We start from the raw sequence: 20791 nt of genomic DNA on the forward strand, positions 1-20791 counted from the left end.
CAATACTTGTCATCGGTAATCCAGATGTCGTAATCATCAAAGAGTAACCCAAAGAGTTTTCCCTTGTAATAGCCACTGTAGTATGCGGCGCAACGCGTAGGGTATCATGTGGCCGCGACGGAAATAATTGCAACAACACGAGGAGCAGTGTATAGAGCATTGTGTAGAAACACCATTAGCTTTACGAATAATTTTTAATAGGGAATATGCATGTGATTTAGATTTGCTTGTTATTTTTTTCCTCGGTACATTACGGTCCTGAAATTACATCTAAACCATTATTTTTTCTTTCTTTCGTACTAAATTGTTACTATACTCTTTATAGTCACCTTGCCACTGGCCACTACTTTTATTTTGTCAGTTATGTTGGTAGTGTTACTACCAGTTAGCGTGTTGGTAGTACTGAGGCCGTCTCTGCCTCACCCTTGCAGCTCGTACAACACGTTTGTTTTGTGACTTCTGTGTTTTGTGAGATTGTTCCTAAAAGAAAAGTAATCGGTGAGAATGAAGTCAAAAAAGCGTCATCACGCATCATCTGATGAGTCTGAAGAATCGAATATGAGTGATAAATCAACCAGTTCATCTGATAGTGAGAGCGAAGATTCTTCCGAGTCTGATCACCGGTACAAGAAAAAGAAAAAACACGCTGATACCTCTGATTCCGAGAGCAATTCCGATGACCACAAACGTTCCAAAAAACGTAAACATAAGAAGAAGAAGAAGAAGCATAGTAAAAAGAAGAGGCGTTCACCGTCGGTTATATCTTGCGACAAATTTTCAATTAACGATGATGATATTAGCACTAAAAAGAAAAAGAAGCATAAACATAAGAATAAGCGATCGCGGGATTCCACAGACAGCGAAGGTAATTATTTATCTCGTTTCTCTGCGAATTACAATCAATTCCTGTAAACAAACATGGCTACATGCCAAACAATTTTCACGAATTTCATTAATTGGCAATGTAAATGACGTTAATATTGTTGTTAAATTCTTTAAAGACGTTAAAATATGTAATAATCCGCTTAGCATGTATAGTAAACCGTATTTTGGTTTCCACTGTAAAGATCGTGCCTATTTCGAATTTACAGTACTCAGAATTTTTGGTATTGTATTACCTGCGTAGAATGTAGTGGACACTTACTCTAGCTGTTACGGAAAATAATGCGATTGAACTTGTATCTTAAAATCTATGCCAATTGACATCACAAGTGTATCTACAAATACAGAATTATGTGTATATGCTACTGATTCTAGGTAAAATAAAAAATAATTTGTTTAAAGTTGGTTCACATAGAACTCTTCTTGAACACTGACTTCTACCATTTGCAAAAGGAAATGTGGAATTACTTTGATAGATTAACGGTCAGTCTCAATAATCTACTAACAGTTAAACTCGGTTAGCTACCAGAGTTTTACAGTGAAATTCAAACTATCTGTTACTGTCGTCTCAATTAAAAAAATTTCACAACTTTAGTAAAGTTAACGTCTTCGGTAAGCAAATGTGTCCCTATGAAGCGTTCCGTTTTTGCATTTCAACCAAATTGATTAATGTTTAATATCGTTAAGTAAATTATTAATTTCACTTAAGTGGTGAAAGCTTATGTAATATTATGCCTTCTTCAAATCTTCATTCATAATTATACATAAAAAGGTAGATTTCCTAAATTACGATATAATTCCAATAAAATATTTACGAACCTGAAATAACAAAACGCACTTGACGTTTGACAGCATATGTCGCCTATTTAATATAAAATATAATTGGGATATTTAACAAGAAAAACAAGAAAATAATCTAATACACTGTTTTTATTTTATATAACATTTTATATATCCACATGTGTTAGTTACATGTTATTAAAGTGTCCTTGATTACTGAATACTTACAACTTATTACTTATGACAATATTTTATTATACATACACTAATAATTCCACGTCAAGCTAATGTCCCACTGCTGGACATGGATCTCTTCAAAGTATATAGGTCAAATTCATTGGTCAAATCCCACTGCGCTGGCCAAATGCGAATTGGTAGCCTTCACTCGCGTTTGAGAACATTTTAAAGAACTCTTATGTGTTTCATCACGCTATTGTCTTTCACCGTAATAGCAAATGAAAACTAATTACTAATAAGCACTTTTTAACACAACTTTGGAAAATCATAGGTCGACCTTTGACTTAGGTTGTGCGTTCTACAGCTTCTGTTTTTTGCACCAGAATTAAATATACCAGCCTCATACTTCTTATTAACACTTTAATCACAAAATAACACCATTATTGTAGGAAAAAATATTATTTATAATGCTTTATCTGGCGATTACCGCCCAATTTTAAGAGATAGCAAAATATTGACAGATGGTATCTCAAACTAACTAAAGTAAGCTGTCAGAATGTTATTGAAACGCTTTATGTCATTTTTGTATGGCTCACTATGATAAGCGCAAAGCCCTCCCAAAGATAGATAAATAGTAAAAGTTAAAATTTCTAACTATCTTGAGTTATTGAAACGCAAACAACTGTCATTAGCTACTTTTGGTAGCTAATTTGACTTTTAGTTAAAGGTTAGTAAGTAATTGAGACCGGCCGTAAATAAAAGTAAAGATAACATTTGAGCAAATGTGCCTAAATAATGAAATATGTGGAAATGGAATGATTATTGCAGAAAATTATTAATGACCTTGTAAATATAGATATTTGTACATTTTTTGGCATGCAGTGTCTTCACAATATCAATTCAAAGAGAGTATTACGTAAATAATTTTAACTATTAAAAAACCAAAAAAATTGGACCTGTGAAAATACTTTTGTGAGAAGGGAAGTAATGTAGACTTTGTGATATCCAAAATTGGGACAAATCCAACGACACCTCAAATATTTAAATGTGTCAAGCCATTTTGGTTATAGGCCATGTAAAAGAAGGAAGACATTCATACATCCACGCTTTTTGTATATAATATAGGAGCAGCAGACGAGCATGCAATTCACCTGATGATAAGTGGTTGGAAAGCTCCCATGGACATATGTAATCAATCACAGATAAAATTAGTTACCTTCCTGAGTTGGTCACTAATATACCTCTACGCCTGAGGATTAAGCTGGAACTTGAACCACAAAGGGTACTACCACCATAAAAACATTACCCTACAGTTGAGTTAAAAGATACCTATATGATCAATGACAAATAAGTTTTTGATATATTTGCATTTATATATTTTTTTAGATGAAGAGCCATTACCACGTCGCTTGCATAGTGTGGTGAAAGAACGCAGAGCCTCATCTGGAGAGGCTAGTCAACCCTCACGCACATATTATCAGTGAGTGCTTCCCATTTATTATATTGTGTGAATTATTGTTGAATTAATGTAATATTTATGGCAGTATAGCTTTTTGAGGACATATTAGTATTGCTATAATTATTCAAAAATCAAAATCACACCTAAATTGTTATATTGACATTATACAGTGTAAACTCAGCTATATACAGTGCTACTCAGCTATAACAACTATATACAGTGTAAACTCTTTGTAACGTCATTCTCTATAACGAAAAACTCTCTATAACGTAGAAATAAGTTCAACTGATTGGTTTACATTAAAACCCATACATTGATTCACTCTTTATAACGCAACAGTCACTCTCTATTACGAAGAAATACGTTCATATTTAGACGAGAACAATATTTTTACACTGGAATTGTTTTATAAGCAGCTAAAAAAGTAACCTTTTGAGGTGCCGAAAGTTTTAAGAAAGATTACGGGGTTCATAAACGGACGTTTCGCTTTTGTTCTTGTTATTTGCCTTAACACGTGTGCCATTATTCTTAGATTACATTGTCTGCAGGAATTTATCTGTCTAAGTTACTATACATACCATGGTCACCTATCGCGTATTATCAGTTGTAAATCAACTTTGAAATTGTCAAGATGGCCAGTACGCATTAAAGAAACGAAAAAGTGTGACAGAAATGATTGCAATTGGTTTTGGGTTGATTTTTTCTCCTCCCTCCCTATAACGAAAACTCTCTATAACGAATAAATATGCTCGGTCCCTTGAAATTCGTTATAAAGAGTTTACACTGTATATATATATATATATTAACTTTCCAGAAAAGAATACCGTCGTTCTGCCTCCATTGAACCTTACAATCGTGACCAAGAAGTTCAACGATTTTACCGAGGCTCGAGTAGGGAGCCCAAGTACCAACAAGAAACATATAATTATGACAGACAACGCAATGACAGGTATGATTGACCTATAGTTAAAAGTGATTTCTATGTATGTATGTATATTGCTATGGATTAGGTTCTATTTGCAGTGGTATGATTATTTAACGTGTGATCTACTTTAAAATCTCTGCCCATGTCTTCGCAAAGCCAACAAAGTGCGACCAACGAACTATGACTTAAAGGTACTTAGTTAATATTGCCAATTCCAGAATTTCACAACAAAGGGAAAAATTTGATAGAAACAAATTTGTGCAAAGTGGGCGGTATGATAATTCTGGTATGGAACATGGATACAGGCAAAGAGATTATGATGAATTTAAAAGGTAATACTTTTAAGAATATAAGTAGTTAACATTGTATATCTTTTGTGATTTGCCCTCAGTATAGTTCAATAATTTTTGTACAGGTCTACCTTATATATAAATGACAATGCAATGTCTAAAAAAACAATAAAAGCAAAAAGTTTTACTTCTATTACAAAGGTTTGTCTTATCTTTCAGACCACGATATGAAGATCGTAGACCTGAAGAGCAATACAACAAAAGACCAAGAGAAGAGCCCTATTACAGAGAAGATCCAAGAGGTGAGTGATGTATTATTGACATGAAATAAAACACTAAATTTTCTTTTAAAAATTAAAGGACGTAATATTAAATATGATTTCAGCCAACGAGAGGTACAATCAGTATGAAGGGCCAAAAAGACGCGAATTTGGTGACAATAGAGACTACCGCGAAAGGTATGTAAATGTTGGATATTATGTTACATGACTAGAAAAATCCCACCACCAATCGACTAATCTTGATTAAAGAATTGAATTGAACCAAGAATCTTTGAACGGAGAGGACAAAGGTATTCTTTTAGACTAAAATATATTTCCCCATTGCAACCAAACTCAAAAAAAAAAATTGGATTATTGTTATTAATCTCTCTGAAATTCTTTTTTAATAGGCGTCCACCTCCAGAACCTGCTAGATTCCGAGACAGGGAATTTGTAGACAAGAGGGAAAAACCACGCGAGGATCGATTCTCACCTGTAAGGTATGTACAACATCTTTTTCTTTTAATACCCGACTTTTCATCTCTAAATAATAATATGTAAAAAATATATTATGTATAAATTTATTGTCTTCGTAAAATCTACTATGAAATATAAATTCAAAGTTTATACAATTATACTAAAGACATTGATGTTTATGTGGCCGCTAAGCTGCATAGTGTATAATTCGCGACGTTAAACGAATATATTTGTTTTTACAGTGACATCTCTACAGAAAATAGTAATGAGTTCGGTCAGAACATGTTACAGTTGCAACATTTTTTAAAGTTGTTTACATTAAACGATGCTATCTCTAGGCGTGTATGAGACTATTAAAACATTCGTTCCGAAGTTTTGCAAAACTGTGACATATTTTATTTTTATTCAGAAAATAATGATATCAAGAAGTGATATTCAGTTCAGAACAGCCTTGGTGGCGATTTTGTTTCTAAATACATGAATGCAAAGGCGCATAATGGAACACGGCTTCTCTTCGTATACGTTTTGAGATTTTTAGTATCGAGAACAATTTATCTGTCTGATAAACTCTGGGTCATGTTTATATAGTATATTTTGACCTACACTGGCTGCTTACTGAACACTTTATGCTATAAAAACTACTTGTTTGCGTTCATAATTCAGTATTGAATTTTGGAGAAATTACACACTTCAGCTGGAATGATGATTGTTTGCGAAAAATATATTGAATATATAAAATATAGAATACATAGAATTATATTTAATGTGGTATATGGATTTTAAGGAAAGCAATTTGAAGATTCAAGAACAAAATTAGAAGAATGCAAAGAAAAGTAAATTTCTGGGAAAATGAAGGATATTTTGAAGATGGTTTTGTAGCATCAGATTTCTCATAATGAGTAGTATTACTAAGCATATTTGAATTTGTAAATGTGCTTCCTTATGTACACTGTAGAGAATAATACGGATATAGATTGTAATAGAAGATTTGTGTAAATAGAAAATGAGTTACCTAATTTCATGATGGAAACATTTGATTAGATGTGATGTTTAAATATAAACTGATATGAATAACTCACAATACTGGACCATTGTTTGTACAGAATTATATCCATCAGCAAATCGAATAACATTGGAATCCTAGAGGAACAAGAGAATATTCAAGAATACATAAGACAAAACTATTAAGGAAGGCTGGAATACTGTAAAATCAGGAATACCCAATTTAGGAATACAGTTTGGATATACAATTACATATAGATACTAACAAAGAAAAAATAATTAAAGAAACGATGACAAATAGGAATTAATAAGAAACAGAATTAAATGGGAACGGATATGGATAAAAGAAATTGAAGTTCAGTCAAATGAGAACAACATATGAAATTCTTTAACAGATCACAAAGAATAATTTCTATATCAACTGTAAATCACTTATCACTTTTCTTGTGATCACGGTGTATTGGATATTCAAAACAAGTTAGAGAAATCCACGATTGGATGAAATACAGTAGGTATTTATATCGTCAATAGCAACGTTTTTCCAAGTATGATACTATGGTAAGTGTGAAGGAGTGTCCAATAACTGCCTCCTCGCATTGGAAATATTTTATTGTTTACTAAATATATATATCTTGATTTTAATACAGGTTTAATCATAATATTAAGTGATATTATTTTTAATCGAAGTCATAATCCTCTAAATCTAATTTTGAATGTTGAAAGAAAATGGGAGCACTTTTTTTTAAATTTAAATTAGGAATTGTTTTCAAACAGTTGGTTAAATGGGTTGTATCAATTTCTAAAGTGAATTAATGTAAATAAAAATGTATTTTTTTGTATTATTTTCAATGTCGATGAGTTACATTTTCTGATGTTAATTATAAAGAACATATCTTTTTAAAATAACGTGAGTTATTATTCTATTTGGGTGTAAATTCTTTGATGTTTTTATGGAGCATGGGTGCCCTGTGTGATTTCTTTTATTTCGGCGAATGTGTTGCTTTTTATCCAACATGCTTGGTATTATTTGTTATAGGTTTTAAACTGGATTTATTATCGGATTTCAGAAACCGTGACGTGCGTCGGGAGAGGCCACCAGCCAGACCTGAGAAACCGCCAGTGCCACATCAGAGGTAAATATAACTTGTAATCTGATATATACAGGGTGTCGCGTAACTACCACGACAAACTTGAGGAGAACATAGGTGAGGGTCTGACCTCTCTGAGAAAAAAAAAATACCTTAGTAAAAGTGTCACCGTTTTTGCACTATCGATTGTTTTATATTTTTTGAAAAATTCAGCCCTCTTCATCTTCTTTCGTTAACTGCGTGTACAAATTGGATTTGCCGTGGTACTTACGGGACACCCTGTAATATTCTCGTGTCACAATGTTAGTTACCGTACTCCTTCGAACCGGCTTTACCGATTTTCACCTAATTTTATATGCATATTCAGTAGGTGTGAGAATCGGCTACTATCTATTTTTCATACCCCTAAGTGATAAGGGTGTTCACCCTTAACATTTTTTATTTATATGTAACAACCTTTGTCGGGTCAGCTAGTTGTCATATAAAAATTAATTCTTACCGAAAGTATATTGCTTTATGTATTTGTCAAATAACCGATTGCGTGGCGAGAATATTTGTAATTTACCTACGGCTAGACCCAAGTCTTGTGTCATACACAAATGTGCCAACGAACTGTTTCTGTGGTTCTTCAGTCCACACGACAAAACAAAACGCTAGCTAGCGAGATCTTAGCGAGAGAGTTGTACTGTGTGTTTTGTATGTATGACGCCAGACAGCGAATGTGTGTCACTATACGGAAGAATTAGATGCCAATCGTGTAGTTGCAGTGATAGTTTGGAAAAAATAATGAAAGTAGTTTACGCCTTGTGGTCGGATTTTAATTACATTTGTAGTGTATATGGGTAGGAGGGTATTTGTCTTTAGAGCATACGTCACTGCTGTCATTAGGGAACGTACCCTTACTACGTGGCCTATTTTTTAATATGTTTCGACCCCTCCCCCCTCCGGTGACCACCCGTAGTATATGCTAAGAACCCCCCCCCCCCCAAATTGTTACGTAGTATTGCGAACGTGATGAATGCGATGAATTCGATTACGTGGCAAAAATCTAAGACCCCCCTCTCCGGTCCTGTGATTCAGCGTAATATTTTAAAGACTTCCCTCCTCCCGCCCCTCCTAAATGGGTCACGTAGTATCGGTACGTTCCCTTAGGTGAATGTCGGCTCGAGCGGGTGTGGTCTTGCGTTAGCGAGCCAAATAGCATTGCCATTAGTGTAGGGGACACTTCATCGCAAAAAATTGGAATTGTTCAATAATTATAATGTTCTTGACTGTTTTGTTTTAGTTTAAAGACTTAATTAAAGTATTACAACTTTTCTTATACTGGCAGTTAGTAGTAAAATGTTCTGTGCTTGTTATAGCGTTTGGTTTAGTAAATGTTCATTGTGCAATGCTGTCTATCAAGCACACCGCTAACCAAGCAACTAATCAAGCAATCGCTACTAAAATTCTCCATCCCGCATGTATCTGTCATGGATTGTTACGAAAATTACTTGTCGACTTTAAATTGTAGTAACTCTTGAAAGTTGATCGATTTTTATCAAATAAATATTAAATCTAAAGCTTAACTTAACAAGATATGGTATACGAACTTATTGTATTCAATTCAATACTTTTGGTTTAATGCGATTTCTAACATTAAGACAAATAGATAGACATAAACCTTGAAAGAACGCTAAAAATTGGTGTAATTACTTATTTTTTTCTTGCATAGATAGACATTCGAAACTATATATCCCTCACATGTTTATACATTTTATTGCCAAATCAAATCAAATCACAATCAAAAATATATTTATTGCAGTTTACTAAATGGGTTATTTAACAGATAATGATTTGAGCCATCCTTTAAGCGGTTTATTGCTCGTATTGTGTGCATCAATTTACATTTTTTGTATTATGAAATAACTTGAATCCACAGACAGCCGTCGAAAAGTCCGGAAGGGCGGTTCAGATCGCAGCCGCGGCGCGGGGCGGAGCGTGGGCCGGAGCGTGGGGCAGAGCGCGGGGCGGAGCGCGAGGCGCGGGCGGAGCGCGAGGCGCGGCCGCCCCGCGAGCGCTTCCCGCGCGACGAGCGCCGCCGCAGCCCCGAGCGGGAGCGCCCGGACAAGCCCCGGGAGAGGAAGACCAGGTACTTCTGGATATATTAGTATTGTAATAATAAACGCTTTCTACATCTCACAGCCCCACACTAGGATTCTCTGTGGGTGGGTGCCAAGGACACACACATAGACATATACACAAATACCCAGACCCAGAAACAGAAATCTAAATTCATCATTTAGATGTTGGTCTGGCCCGGGATCGAACCCGGGACCCTCTGCTTGTCAGACCGCTATGGTGATTGTTCCGCCACGCGGGTCGTCAATACGAATATAGAAATGAAACGCGTCGCGATAGTAAATTGTATGACTGCACCTGCTCGCAACAACTTGAGAGCGAATTAGCAGTTTAGTGGGGATTAAACCAGGCGGGAACCACATAGACTTGTATAATATAATTATGTTTATATACATTTATATATTTTTTAATCGTTGTAAGCATTAGGATTGTTTAATTTATAGGGTGAATAAATAGGTAAGTTAACAGGTTTTTATTACCGCACACACACAACTAGTTAATTTTTTATACAACCCAATTAACAAAAGCGTACAAATAATTATGTGGGCTACTCCCACATTACACTTATTCTCTATATTGTAATAATTAACTTACACCACACAAATATAATATATAAATATTACATTACACAAATATAATATATAAATATTACACTACACAAATATAATATAAATCATACATCAAATATTTCTCATTACACTTACATTATTTTCCAAGCACACTCATTACGTTCACTCAATTGTACATTCACGCAAATAAATAATAATTATATATAATGCATCAAGTTATAAGTATCAGCTGCCGTCCGCCCGGTTTAATGGAAACGAACGTCTTAGCGTGACGTCACGCGTAACGGGATTATCGACTCCGGCGCATCGTTAGCCGGCCGCCCGTATTCCCCGCGCGGACCGCGCGCCAGTGTGAATCTTACTTCCGCGCTAACCCCACGCTGCTCGCTTAAACCGCTGACGCTTTGTAACGTTTTTCTTGCCTATTGTTTCGCGATTTATTTTCACTGTGTTCTATGCTTTGACTTTCTTCTTGTGCTGTGAACTATCTGCTTACCTCTGTGCTCTTTCTCCTTCTGTAAACTTTATCTGTGACTATTCTGTGTGCCGTAATAAACTGTGTGCTTTCCGTTCGTAGTGTGGTGTAGTTTATTTAGTGTCCTGCATCCTACGCTTACTCCACGCACAGCTAAGTACTTTAGTGTTATATACATTAGTACATACACGACACACGCTAAATTGGTGACCCCGCTAGAACATTTAAAATGAGCAATAACGCAGATAGCGACAGTAGTGACTCTGTAAAAACGGTTGGATCGCAACGTGGCGTCACTACTCGGCGCGCAAGAAAAATGTGCGTTTCCATTGACCAGGCACGTCAATCAACGGAAATGTGCAAATTTAATTTGAAGGTGCCCGCATTTTCTCCAGACGATCCCGATATTTGGTTTGCATTATTAGAGACGCAATTCGATAATTTTGGGATTACCGAGGATTCTATCAAATTTAATAACGTCGTTAGTAACATCGACATAATCCATGCTAAGGCCGTAAAAGACATTATTGTCAACCCGCCCGAGCACAACCGGTACCTAAAAATTAAGTCTGAGCTGATTAAGCGACTTACCGCCTCGCACGAAAAAAAGGTCCGCCAGCTGTTGACCCACGAGGAGCTGGGTGACAGGAAACCTTCGCAATTCTTGCGCCACCTGCAAGACCTAGCCGGGCCGAATGTTCCAGAAGAGTTCCTGAAGTCCATCTGGAGCAACCGCCTGCCACGCAGCATCCAGACCGTGCTAGCATGCCAAACTTCAGAAAGCCTGGAACAGCTGGCCGAGCTAGCTGACCGTGTGCAGGAGATAGCAGCACCACCGAACGTCGCTGCCACCTCCACATCTTGCAACGCACCTGGACCCAGCAGCAGCACCTCCAGCGAGATTGCCGAACTCAAGCGGATGGTCGAATGTCTTGCCATTAAACTGGACGAGCATACCCGGCAGTCACGCTGCACGGAACGCTCTGGGCCGAGGCGGCGCCGTTCATCATCGCGAAGTGCATCCAGATCAGCCTCGAGATACCGCATGTACCCGATCTGCTGGTACCACGAGACATTCGGATCCAGAGCGCACAAGTGCCTGAAGCCGTGCGACTACAAGGAGTCGGGAAACGCCACGAGCAATCATCATTAATGGCGACGGACGATTGCTCCACCACTCCAGGTCGCCTCTTCGTAACTGATCGCGGTACGAAGACCCAATTTTTGGTCGATACTGGTAGCGACCTCTGCGTGTTCCCCCGATCTCAACTTCGAGAGCGCCGAGCACCTACGACCTACCAGCTTACTGCGGCCAACGGGACCTCCATTAAGACGTATGGTTTTGCACACCTTACTCTAGATCTTGGGTTACGCCGTAGTTATCCCTGGCGTTTTGTGGTGGCTGATGTGACCAAGCCTATTATAGGAGTAGACTTTTTGTGTCATTATAATTTAATTGTAGACTGTAAAAGCCAAAAATTAATTGATAACACAACAACTTTGTCTTCTCCAGCTTCACTGGCTTGCAATGCTAGCGACATTTACTCTGTAAAGGTTCTCACTGGCGATTCACGTTACCATCTTTTACTTTCGCGCGAATTCCCCGATATCACGCGACCTGCTGGTACTCATCGCTTGATACCACACACCACCCAGCACCATATCCGCACTACACCTGGTCCACCTGTCTCGTGCACACCCAGACGTTTGGCGCCAGATAAATTAAAAATAGCCCGTGCTGAATTTGAAGACATGTTGGCCAACGGAACTGCTAGACCTTCGGAGAGCCCATGGTCGTCCCCATTACACCTTGCCCTTAAAAAGGACAACGGGTGGCGTCCATGCGGCGATTATAGGAAACTTAATGCCCGCACCATCCCCGACATGTATCCCATCAGGCATATCCACGATTTCGCCCATAACATCGCTGGCTGTCGTGTGTATAGTACAATTGATTTGGTCAAGGCGTACAATCAGATACCTGTGTGTGAGGAAGATATACCGAAGACGGCCATTACGACGCCCTTCGGTATGTTCGAATTCCCATTCATGACATTTGGTTTACGCAATGCGGGACAAACCTTTCAGCGATTTGTGGACGAGATGATGCGCGGGTTGGATTTCGTCTACTGTTATTTAGACGACTTTTTAATTTACAGCAGGGACGAAGTCGAACACGAGGACCATCTTCGTCAAGTTTTCACCAGACTCCGAAATTACGGCATGGTGATTAACGTCGCCAAGTGCGTATTTGGGGCATCCGAAGTAACCTTCCTCGGTTACCGCATTTCGGAGAGTGGTACAAAACCATTGGACGCGAAGGTGCAGGCCATTAGGGACTTCCCACCACCTAAGGACATTAGATCTTTGCGACGATTTCTAGGCATGGCGAATTTTTATAGGAGATTCTTGCCTAACGCCGCCCAGATCCAAGCGCCCCTTAACGCATTACTCACCGGAGCAGGTAAGGGATCTACACCCATAACCCTGACTGAGGACGCTCATAGGGCCTTCGTGGAGACCAAAGAAAGCCTCTCCAATGCAGCTTTGCTAGCTCATCCCAGTTGCCAGGCGAAACTAGGGTTGGTCACAGATGCGTCTGACACTGCAATTGGTGCTGTTTTGCAGCAGTTTCACAACGGCACGTGGGAGCCGTTAGCTTTCTTTTCTCGGAAGCTGAGTCCGAGCCAAATAAAGTACTCACCATACGACCGTGAGCTTCTGGCGATCTACGAAGCTATTAAGTACTTTCGGCACATGCTCGAAGCCAGGCACTTCACCGTATATACTGACCACAAGCCGATCAGTTTTGCCTTTCATGAACGAAAGCAAAACTGTTCGCCTAGGCAGTTCCGACACCTTGACTACATCGCCCAGTTCACGACCGACATAAGGCATATTTCCGGCAAAAATAATGTCGTTGCCGACACCTTGTCTCGCGTCGATGAACTGGAAGCACCAGTTTGTTTGACTGACCTTAGCTCAGCCCAAGAAGGTGACCAGGAACTGGCTCAATACCTTGCTGACGACTCAACGCTCCGTATTAAAAGAATGAATTACCCTGGGTGTCGTACTCCATTGTACTGCGATGTCAGTACACCGACTCCCAGGCCTTTTGTCACCAAGGGATTTCGGAAGCAGGTATTCCAGAGTCTCCACTCCTTGAGCCATCCTGGTGCCTCAGCAACTGTCAAACTTGTGGCTGAAAGGTTTGTGTGGCCTGGGATGCGAAAGGACTGCCGAGAGTGGGCAAGAACGTGCCTATCGTGTCAACGTGTGAAGGTTAGTCGACACGTGAGCTCTCCTTTAAGCACTTACGATTTGCCACGTGCCCGCTTCAAGCATGTCCACATCGACCTCATAGGTCCCCTTCCACCATCACACGGATACAGATACTGCCTGACGGCCATAGACCGGTTCACGCGATGGCCAGAGGTAATACCTATCACTGACATTACCGCGGAAACGGTGGCTAAAGCGCTCATCTCTGGCTGGATCTCCAGATTCGGCGTGCCTACAGTCATTGTCACAGATCGCGGCCGACAATTCGAGTCCGCGCTGTTTCAATATCTGGCAAAAGCCACTGGATTCCAGCACAGACGGACAACCGCTTACCATCCCGCGTGTAATGGACTGGTAGAACGCTTCCACAGGCAGCTTAAAGCTTCCATTACTTGCCACGCGTCTACCAGTTGGTCAGAGATATTGCCTCTGGTACTACTTGGTATCCGTAGTGCTTTTAAAGAGGACCTACAAACCTCGTCAGCCGAGTTGCTATACGGGGAACCACTAAGACTCCCCGGTGAATTTTTTGATCCCAACACCCCAACTACATCTGACTTGTCAGAATTTACAGCGAGGTTACGATCGTTCGCCGAGGAGTTAAAGCCTATTCCAGCTTCTCGCCACGTTAAAAACAGGGTGTTCGTATTTAAAGAGCTCGCCACTGCTGAACACGTCTTCCTCCGAGAAGACGCTTCGCGTGCCCCTCTTCAACCAGCATACACAGGCCCCTACAAGGTGCTGGAAAAAGGTGACAAAGTATTTAAATTACTTGTCAAAGGCAAATCTGTGACAGTTACGGTTGATCGTTTGAAACCCGCATTCGTACTCACCGACACCGACGAGCGAGATGTCCGATTACCCGTGGATATGCCTGCAGGTCCTACCAACTTACCTCCAGATCCCGCGCCGACTCCACTTACCTTGTCTCCTACGATACCTACTCCTTCTCCATATCCTCACGCTGTCTCTCCCAAAACTACACGTTCCGGTCGTCAAGTCCGATTTCCGGATTATTATCGCCCCTAACCAGGTCTCTGGGGGGGAGTGATGTGGGCTACTCCCACATTACACTTATTCTCTATATTGTAATAATTAACTTACACCACACAAATATAATATATAAATATTACATTACACAAATATAATATATAAATATTACACTACACAAATATAATATAAATCATACATCAAATATTTCTCATTACACTTACATTATTTTCCAAGCACACTCATTACGTTCACTCAATTGTACATTCACGCAAATAAATAATAATTATATATAATGCATCAAGTTATAAGTATCAGCTGCCGTCCGCCCGGTTTAATGGAAACGAACGTCTTAGCGTGACGTCACGCGTAACGGGATTATCGACTCCGGCGCATCGTTAGCCGGCCGCCCGTATTCCCCGCGCGGACCGCGCGCCAGTGTGAATCTTACTTCCGCGCTAACCCCACGCTGCTCGCTTAAACCGCTGACGCTTTGTAACGTTTTTCTTGCCTATTGTTTCGCGATTTATTTTCACTGTGTTCTATGCTTTGACTTTCTTCTTGTGCTGTGAACTATCTGCTTACCTCTGTGCTCTTTCTCCTTCTGTAAACTTTATCTGTGACTATTCTGTGTGCCGTAATAAACTGTGTGCTTTCCGTTCGTAGTGTGGTGTAGTTTATTTAGTGTCCTGCATCCTACGCTTACTCCACGCACAGCTAAGTACTTTAGTGTTATATACATTAGTACATACACGACACACGCTAAAATTAGTATGAAAAGCACACATTTTCGACTTGTCAATTTAGTCACGCCTACTACGGTTATAGAAATAGGTAACGAGCACGCAGTCCACGTGATGATAAGCGACCACTGCCGCCCGGGCATCTGTAATCATTCACAGACAATAGATTCTTACTTGATGTCGACCACAAATGCATTGTTACCCCTATGGACTAAGCCATAATGCAACTGAAAAGTATGTCTCTCTACCACACCATTCAGCCGTGATGTGGTCGGAATCGAACCACATAGGGTTCTACCACGTGTATCATCATTAATTGTGTCTAATCGCCACTTAGAAGCAGGTTCGCTTAGGCTATAGTCTACCAAACTGAGGCTAATCAGTAGACTTCATACAACTGAGAAATTTATGGAGAACAATGTTTGTTTACAATATTCCCTGTTTAAGCAAGTGATAAATTAATCAAACATATATGCCTGGAATTTAAACACTGGGACCCACCGGTAAAAGTCATACCCACAATCCTACAATATCACTTGTCTACGCTCGGAATCCAGGGCAGCGAGCATCGACAACGTCATCTTTAATCTATGCGCTTAACACTTCTCTCTGTCTTAATTTTTCCAGAACACGAACGTTACAAGAAAAAACCATCGTTCCAATTTTGCGAGGCTTCCCCATCCTTTACACACTTGTTTTATCAATGTGCCTTCAAGCAAATCCAGATTTATTCCCAATTTTTCAAGTCTAAATGTATATGTGTAAATACTCATGTTTATGTTATTTTTTTCAGATTTACAGATGCCGAAGAGAATAAAGACTACAGTTGGGGCAAGGTTGAAGTCAAGAAGGAAGGTAAAGCTGCGGGAGATAAGGAGAAGCCAAACTTTGGTCTCTCCGGGAAGTTGGCAGCAGATACGAACACTGTGAATGGTGTCGTTATTAAGTACGCGGAGCCAGATGACGCTAAACAACCAAAGAGGCGATGGAGGTATGTTCAAAATATAGATGTTTTCTTATCACGAGCGTGTACGTCGGCCCGCGTGTTCTATACGTACGAGAATAAACTCATTGCAGTCTCCATTGTTGTTTATAATACAATAGTATCAGACGAGCATGTAGACCACCTGATGGTATGTGACTACTGCCCATGGATTTCTGTAATCAACCCCAGATAAGATTACATTCTTACCTTAGGTCGCCCACAGATAATGGAATGCCTGCGCTAAGTATGCCTCCTTTACCACATCCTTTATACACAGCAGCGCTAAAGATTGCTGTTATTAGGCAGAAAAAGGTGTGGCGGTGTTGCCGCCAAATTAAAATCTATGATACGATAAGACTCTACTGTCATTGGTGGTGATAGGACACTCATAAAAATGTCAATCGCGTGACAGAAAAATGACTGGTATTCAAATTGGTCGAAGGTTAAATTCTTATATAAAAACGCCGTCTACACTCACAGCCCCACACTAGGATTCCCTGTATCGTGGGTGCTATGGGGACACACACAGAAAAATACACAAACACCCAGACCCAGAAACAGAAATCTAAATTTATAATTTAGATTTTTGTCTGGCTGGGGTAGAATCCGGGAAACTGCGCGTCAGACCGGTATGGCGACCGCTCCGCCACGCGGGTCGTCAAGAGATATGATATATATGTTTCCGTATTGTTCGACAGGTTCTACCCATTCAAGGGTGATAAGGCGCTGCCGATACTGTACATCCACCGGCAGTCGTGCTTCCTGCTCGGGCGGGACAAGGCCGTGGCGGACATCCCCCTGGAGCACCCCTCCGTGAGCAAGCAGCACGCGGTGCTGCAGTACCGCGCCACGCCCTTCACGCGCGACGACGGCTCGCAGGGACGCCGCGTTAGACCCTATATCATCGATCTCGGTACGAAACTTTCTACTATTCGTACTAGCTATCCCATTTGGAGATCTGGAACACCCCTTGGTGAGCAAGCAGCAAGCGGTGCTACAGTACCGCGCCACGCTTTTCACGCACGATTACGGCTCGCAGGGACGCCGTGTTAGATCCTATATCATCGATCTCGGCATTTCATATTCTACTATTCGTATCATCTGTCCTATTTGGAGATACCAGTAAAGCGCTCGAAGAAGAAAAAAAAAATCATTTCTGTATTTGGTGTGCAATTAAAATTGCCAAATTCTGGGAACATATGCAGTACATGAAAGGTTTCATCATGTTTATCATCTATCATAATTTCATTATCTTTAAATCCACATGTAAGTGAGCGAACTGATGGCTGGCAATTAATATTTGTACCCAACTGTACAATGTACACTACTGCTATAAGACATAAATATAATTTTAATAAGCACTAAAGAAAATTAATTTTTGACATATTTCATCACTATCAATGTCTAGTTTTTAGTATAGAACATGCAAATATTATATCAAAATTAATTTCATCTTTGCATTCGTCAACAGAGTCCGCGAACGGCACATTCGTGAACAACAAGAAGATAGAGCCGCGACGCTACGTAGAGCTGCTCGAGCGAGACGTTGTGAAGTTCGGATTCTCACAACGGGAATATGTTTTGCTGCATGAAAACAGCAAGAACGATGCCCAAGATGATGATGAGCCCGCAGCAGTGGGAGCTGCAGTCACCACGACCGACCAGATCAAGACCGACAAACGAGTCAAGGAGGAAATAGCAGCGGATGGTGACTAAAGTGCTGATAAGTTACGTGAGTGACGTGTGTAGTCTGTCGCTTGCAATCTATAGTAATATATTATCACTCTAAATGATCTAAGTACTGTCTATTGACTTGTGAACTTAGTTTTCGGCGCAAAAACAGTGTTATGTGACTAGTTTATTCCTAGAACACAAAAAAATTCGGACAAAAATATTGCAGTGTCAAGAAAATTAAATATTTGTGTCTAAAATGGCATTGCAATTATTATTAGGTTTATGATTAATGATTATTAAATTTTAAAATAAATCGGTATCGCCGAAATACAATACTTGTATTTAATAAATGGTGTATAAAATTACACATTTTTAGAGTTATAGAATATTAAAAAAATATTGAGCATTCCGCTCAAGTAGTTATTTTTAAGATAAAATAACTCTTAGAAGATACAATTTAAGGGATAATTTAACTTTTAACGATTTCTGTCAACTGCAGTTAATAAAATAGTTCCATTTCTACTATTCACTTATTCAATACTTGTATAAGATTTGTACCCGATATAATGTTTCTATCCACACCTATTCACCGAATAATGTAGTTTGTTACGTATTGTTCATCAAATTAGAATATGTTTTTTGTTTTATCTAAACACTATTAGGTACTCTTTAAGATGCCTAATAAAATTATGGGACATTATATATTTTGATATGACTAGGACGTATCTAAATGTTTTTAAAATCTTATTAGTGATGTCATTAATGACTGTATTAGGGCTGTTAAAATAATTGACATAATTAAATTGACGAGAAATTAAATCGTAGGAAATTATTTTAGTTTACGTTGAAATCTTTTATTTGAATAAGCAGAAAAATCCGTTAGTAGATATTTGGTTAATTAATTTGTAAATCTAAATTTCAATATTTTAAGATTGTAATCAAACTTCACATAATTTGTATAACTTCCTTTATTACAAGATTTACCCCAGAGTCCTAATAGATCTTTTAAATAAGAAATCTCCATTTAAATAGTTGTAACTTACAATAAATGCATTACTATATTATTCACATTTTATTTCTCACATGCGTACCTCAGCATTCACCATTTTAACATAATTTACATTGAGATAAAACATCGCTAGACAGACATTAAAATATGTCCAATTATTTAAAACTATTATATACATCATTGGTTCTCTTATTTACAAATTGTATTCAATAAATAAATTTAAATAGAATTATTTATATCTATAAGCGAATAACGATCGGTGGAATGCTATTAAGGCTCCTTTGGAATGGGACGTGCCGTCTTTTAATTCTTATCATTACTACGAGATTCAAATAATATTTTCATCACATTACTAGCTGCCTAACGTTAGTCTATCGATGACTTAAAAACCCATTTTCTACCTGCCCTTGCCAAAAGGTGGATAAGGAAAAATTACGTATACTTTATATTAGTTCCCACTATTAAGGAGCTTTGTCATAAGAAATTAATGAATATAAAATTCGCCTAGTATCACAGTTTAAAATGGAGTCTTAAAAATATGTTTGTCAAAGTCTAAATCGTTTGTGTGGTCACGTGACGAGCTCGGCCGCGGCTCGCGCGCGAACATCTCGTGAGCCCCGCACAACGAGGCACGTTTAATTACGCCATTCCGAAGGGGAATTATAGTGGCATTCGGTGGTCTAGTATTAGTTCGTAAGGAATGTGTTCGATAGAGCGGTGGCTTAATAAGTCTATTTGGCGCTACGCCAACTATACTATGTCTAGAGAAGGGTGCGTAGGAAACGGGTGCTCTCGGTATTTCGTATCCGTCTGTAATGGTTCCCGCTCCCGAGTCGCTGTCGTACATAAGATCTATGTATTTCGGAGTTCGCTGTGGCAGCAACCGCGACGGTTCCATTTGTTGTTCTTGGAATTCTTCGTCTGTAAAACAAAGCGCATGTTTTTATAATTTGTTACATTTAGACTTTTTTTTTTAATTTAAATAATAATGTATATGGGAGCACGAACCTAAATAGGCGTTGGCATTCTCGTCCAGCAGGTAGGTGCAGTTGTCGACAGCATCTAAACATGCAGCCATGCGCAATATTTTATTATTAGTTAGGAATATTAACAGGTTAGTAAAATATGACAATGAAATGAATAACACGAAGTAGACAATTAGGAACGTTAATTGATGAACATGCTTTACGTAGACAGGTAATTATTTTAATCTTATTTAATGATAATTTTATCCCATTTCATGCTTTATTTCTTACGACTATAAAAGACCTTTTTATTTGTGCCGTTGAGGTAATTTCTGTTTATCTCAATGTTCTCTTTTCAGTAAATATTTTATTATAAATATACATTACACATAAACTAAAATTTATTTTTCCTGCCAGTAACTAAAATTTTATACAACGCTTTCGTTGTCCTGAATATCAGAAACAAATTTAATTACAATATTTTTAAAGAGTAAGTTTAGTAGGTTGATGTTGAGTGATCATTGTTGGCAATTAAAACTTGTTTAATGCATTGTCATTGTCACTCCTGAGGAATAAGTTGGAACGCCTCCGATAAGTATGTCTGCCCTACCACATTAATTAATTATTATCTCTAGTTT

General features: G+C 38.8%; 2 protein-coding genes across 3 annotated transcripts in view; one reads left to right on the top strand and one right to left on the bottom strand.

Annotated features, from left to right (window-relative positions):
* Positions 1 to 375: 375 nt before the first annotated feature.
* On the top strand, positions 376 to 19243 carry LOC140744875 (uncharacterized). 2 transcript variants are annotated; one of them, XM_073076567.1, is made up of 12 exons: positions 376 to 865; positions 3226 to 3319; positions 4113 to 4247; positions 4442 to 4555; positions 4733 to 4815; positions 4899 to 4971; positions 5184 to 5273; positions 7320 to 7385; positions 9262 to 9471; positions 16314 to 16511; positions 17204 to 17418; positions 17977 to 19243. In XM_073076567.1, exons 1-12 carry the CDS (start codon positions 505 to 507, stop codon positions 18219 to 18221), a joined length of 1884 nt encoding a protein of 627 aa, XP_072932668.1. In that variant the 5' UTR covers positions 376 to 504; the 3' UTR covers positions 18222 to 19243. The 2 variants fall into 2 exon arrangements, with proteins under 2 accessions (XP_072932668.1, XP_072932669.1); XM_073076568.1 differs by lacking the exon at positions 4442 to 4555.
* Positions 18913 to 20791, bottom strand: part of sev (receptor protein-tyrosine kinase sevenless) — a 47618-nt gene continuing 45739 nt past the window's right edge. Inside the window, exons 37-38 of the mRNA XM_073076573.1 lie at positions 20197 to 20250; positions 18913 to 20109 (exon numbers count right to left, since the gene is read on the bottom strand). Coding sequence (XP_072932674.1) covers positions 19706 to 20109; positions 20197 to 20250 — 458 coding nt within the window. The 3' untranslated portion in view covers positions 18913 to 19705. The remainder of the gene's footprint in view (positions 20110 to 20196; positions 20251 to 20791) is intronic.

Source organism: Epargyreus clarus, unplaced genomic scaffold, assembly GCF_041222505.1.
Source record: "Epargyreus clarus isolate Ecla_fem2 unplaced genomic scaffold, WU_Ecla_fem_2.2 ptg000009l, whole genome shotgun sequence".
NCBI lineage: Eukaryota > Metazoa > Arthropoda > Insecta > Lepidoptera > Hesperiidae > Epargyreus > Epargyreus clarus.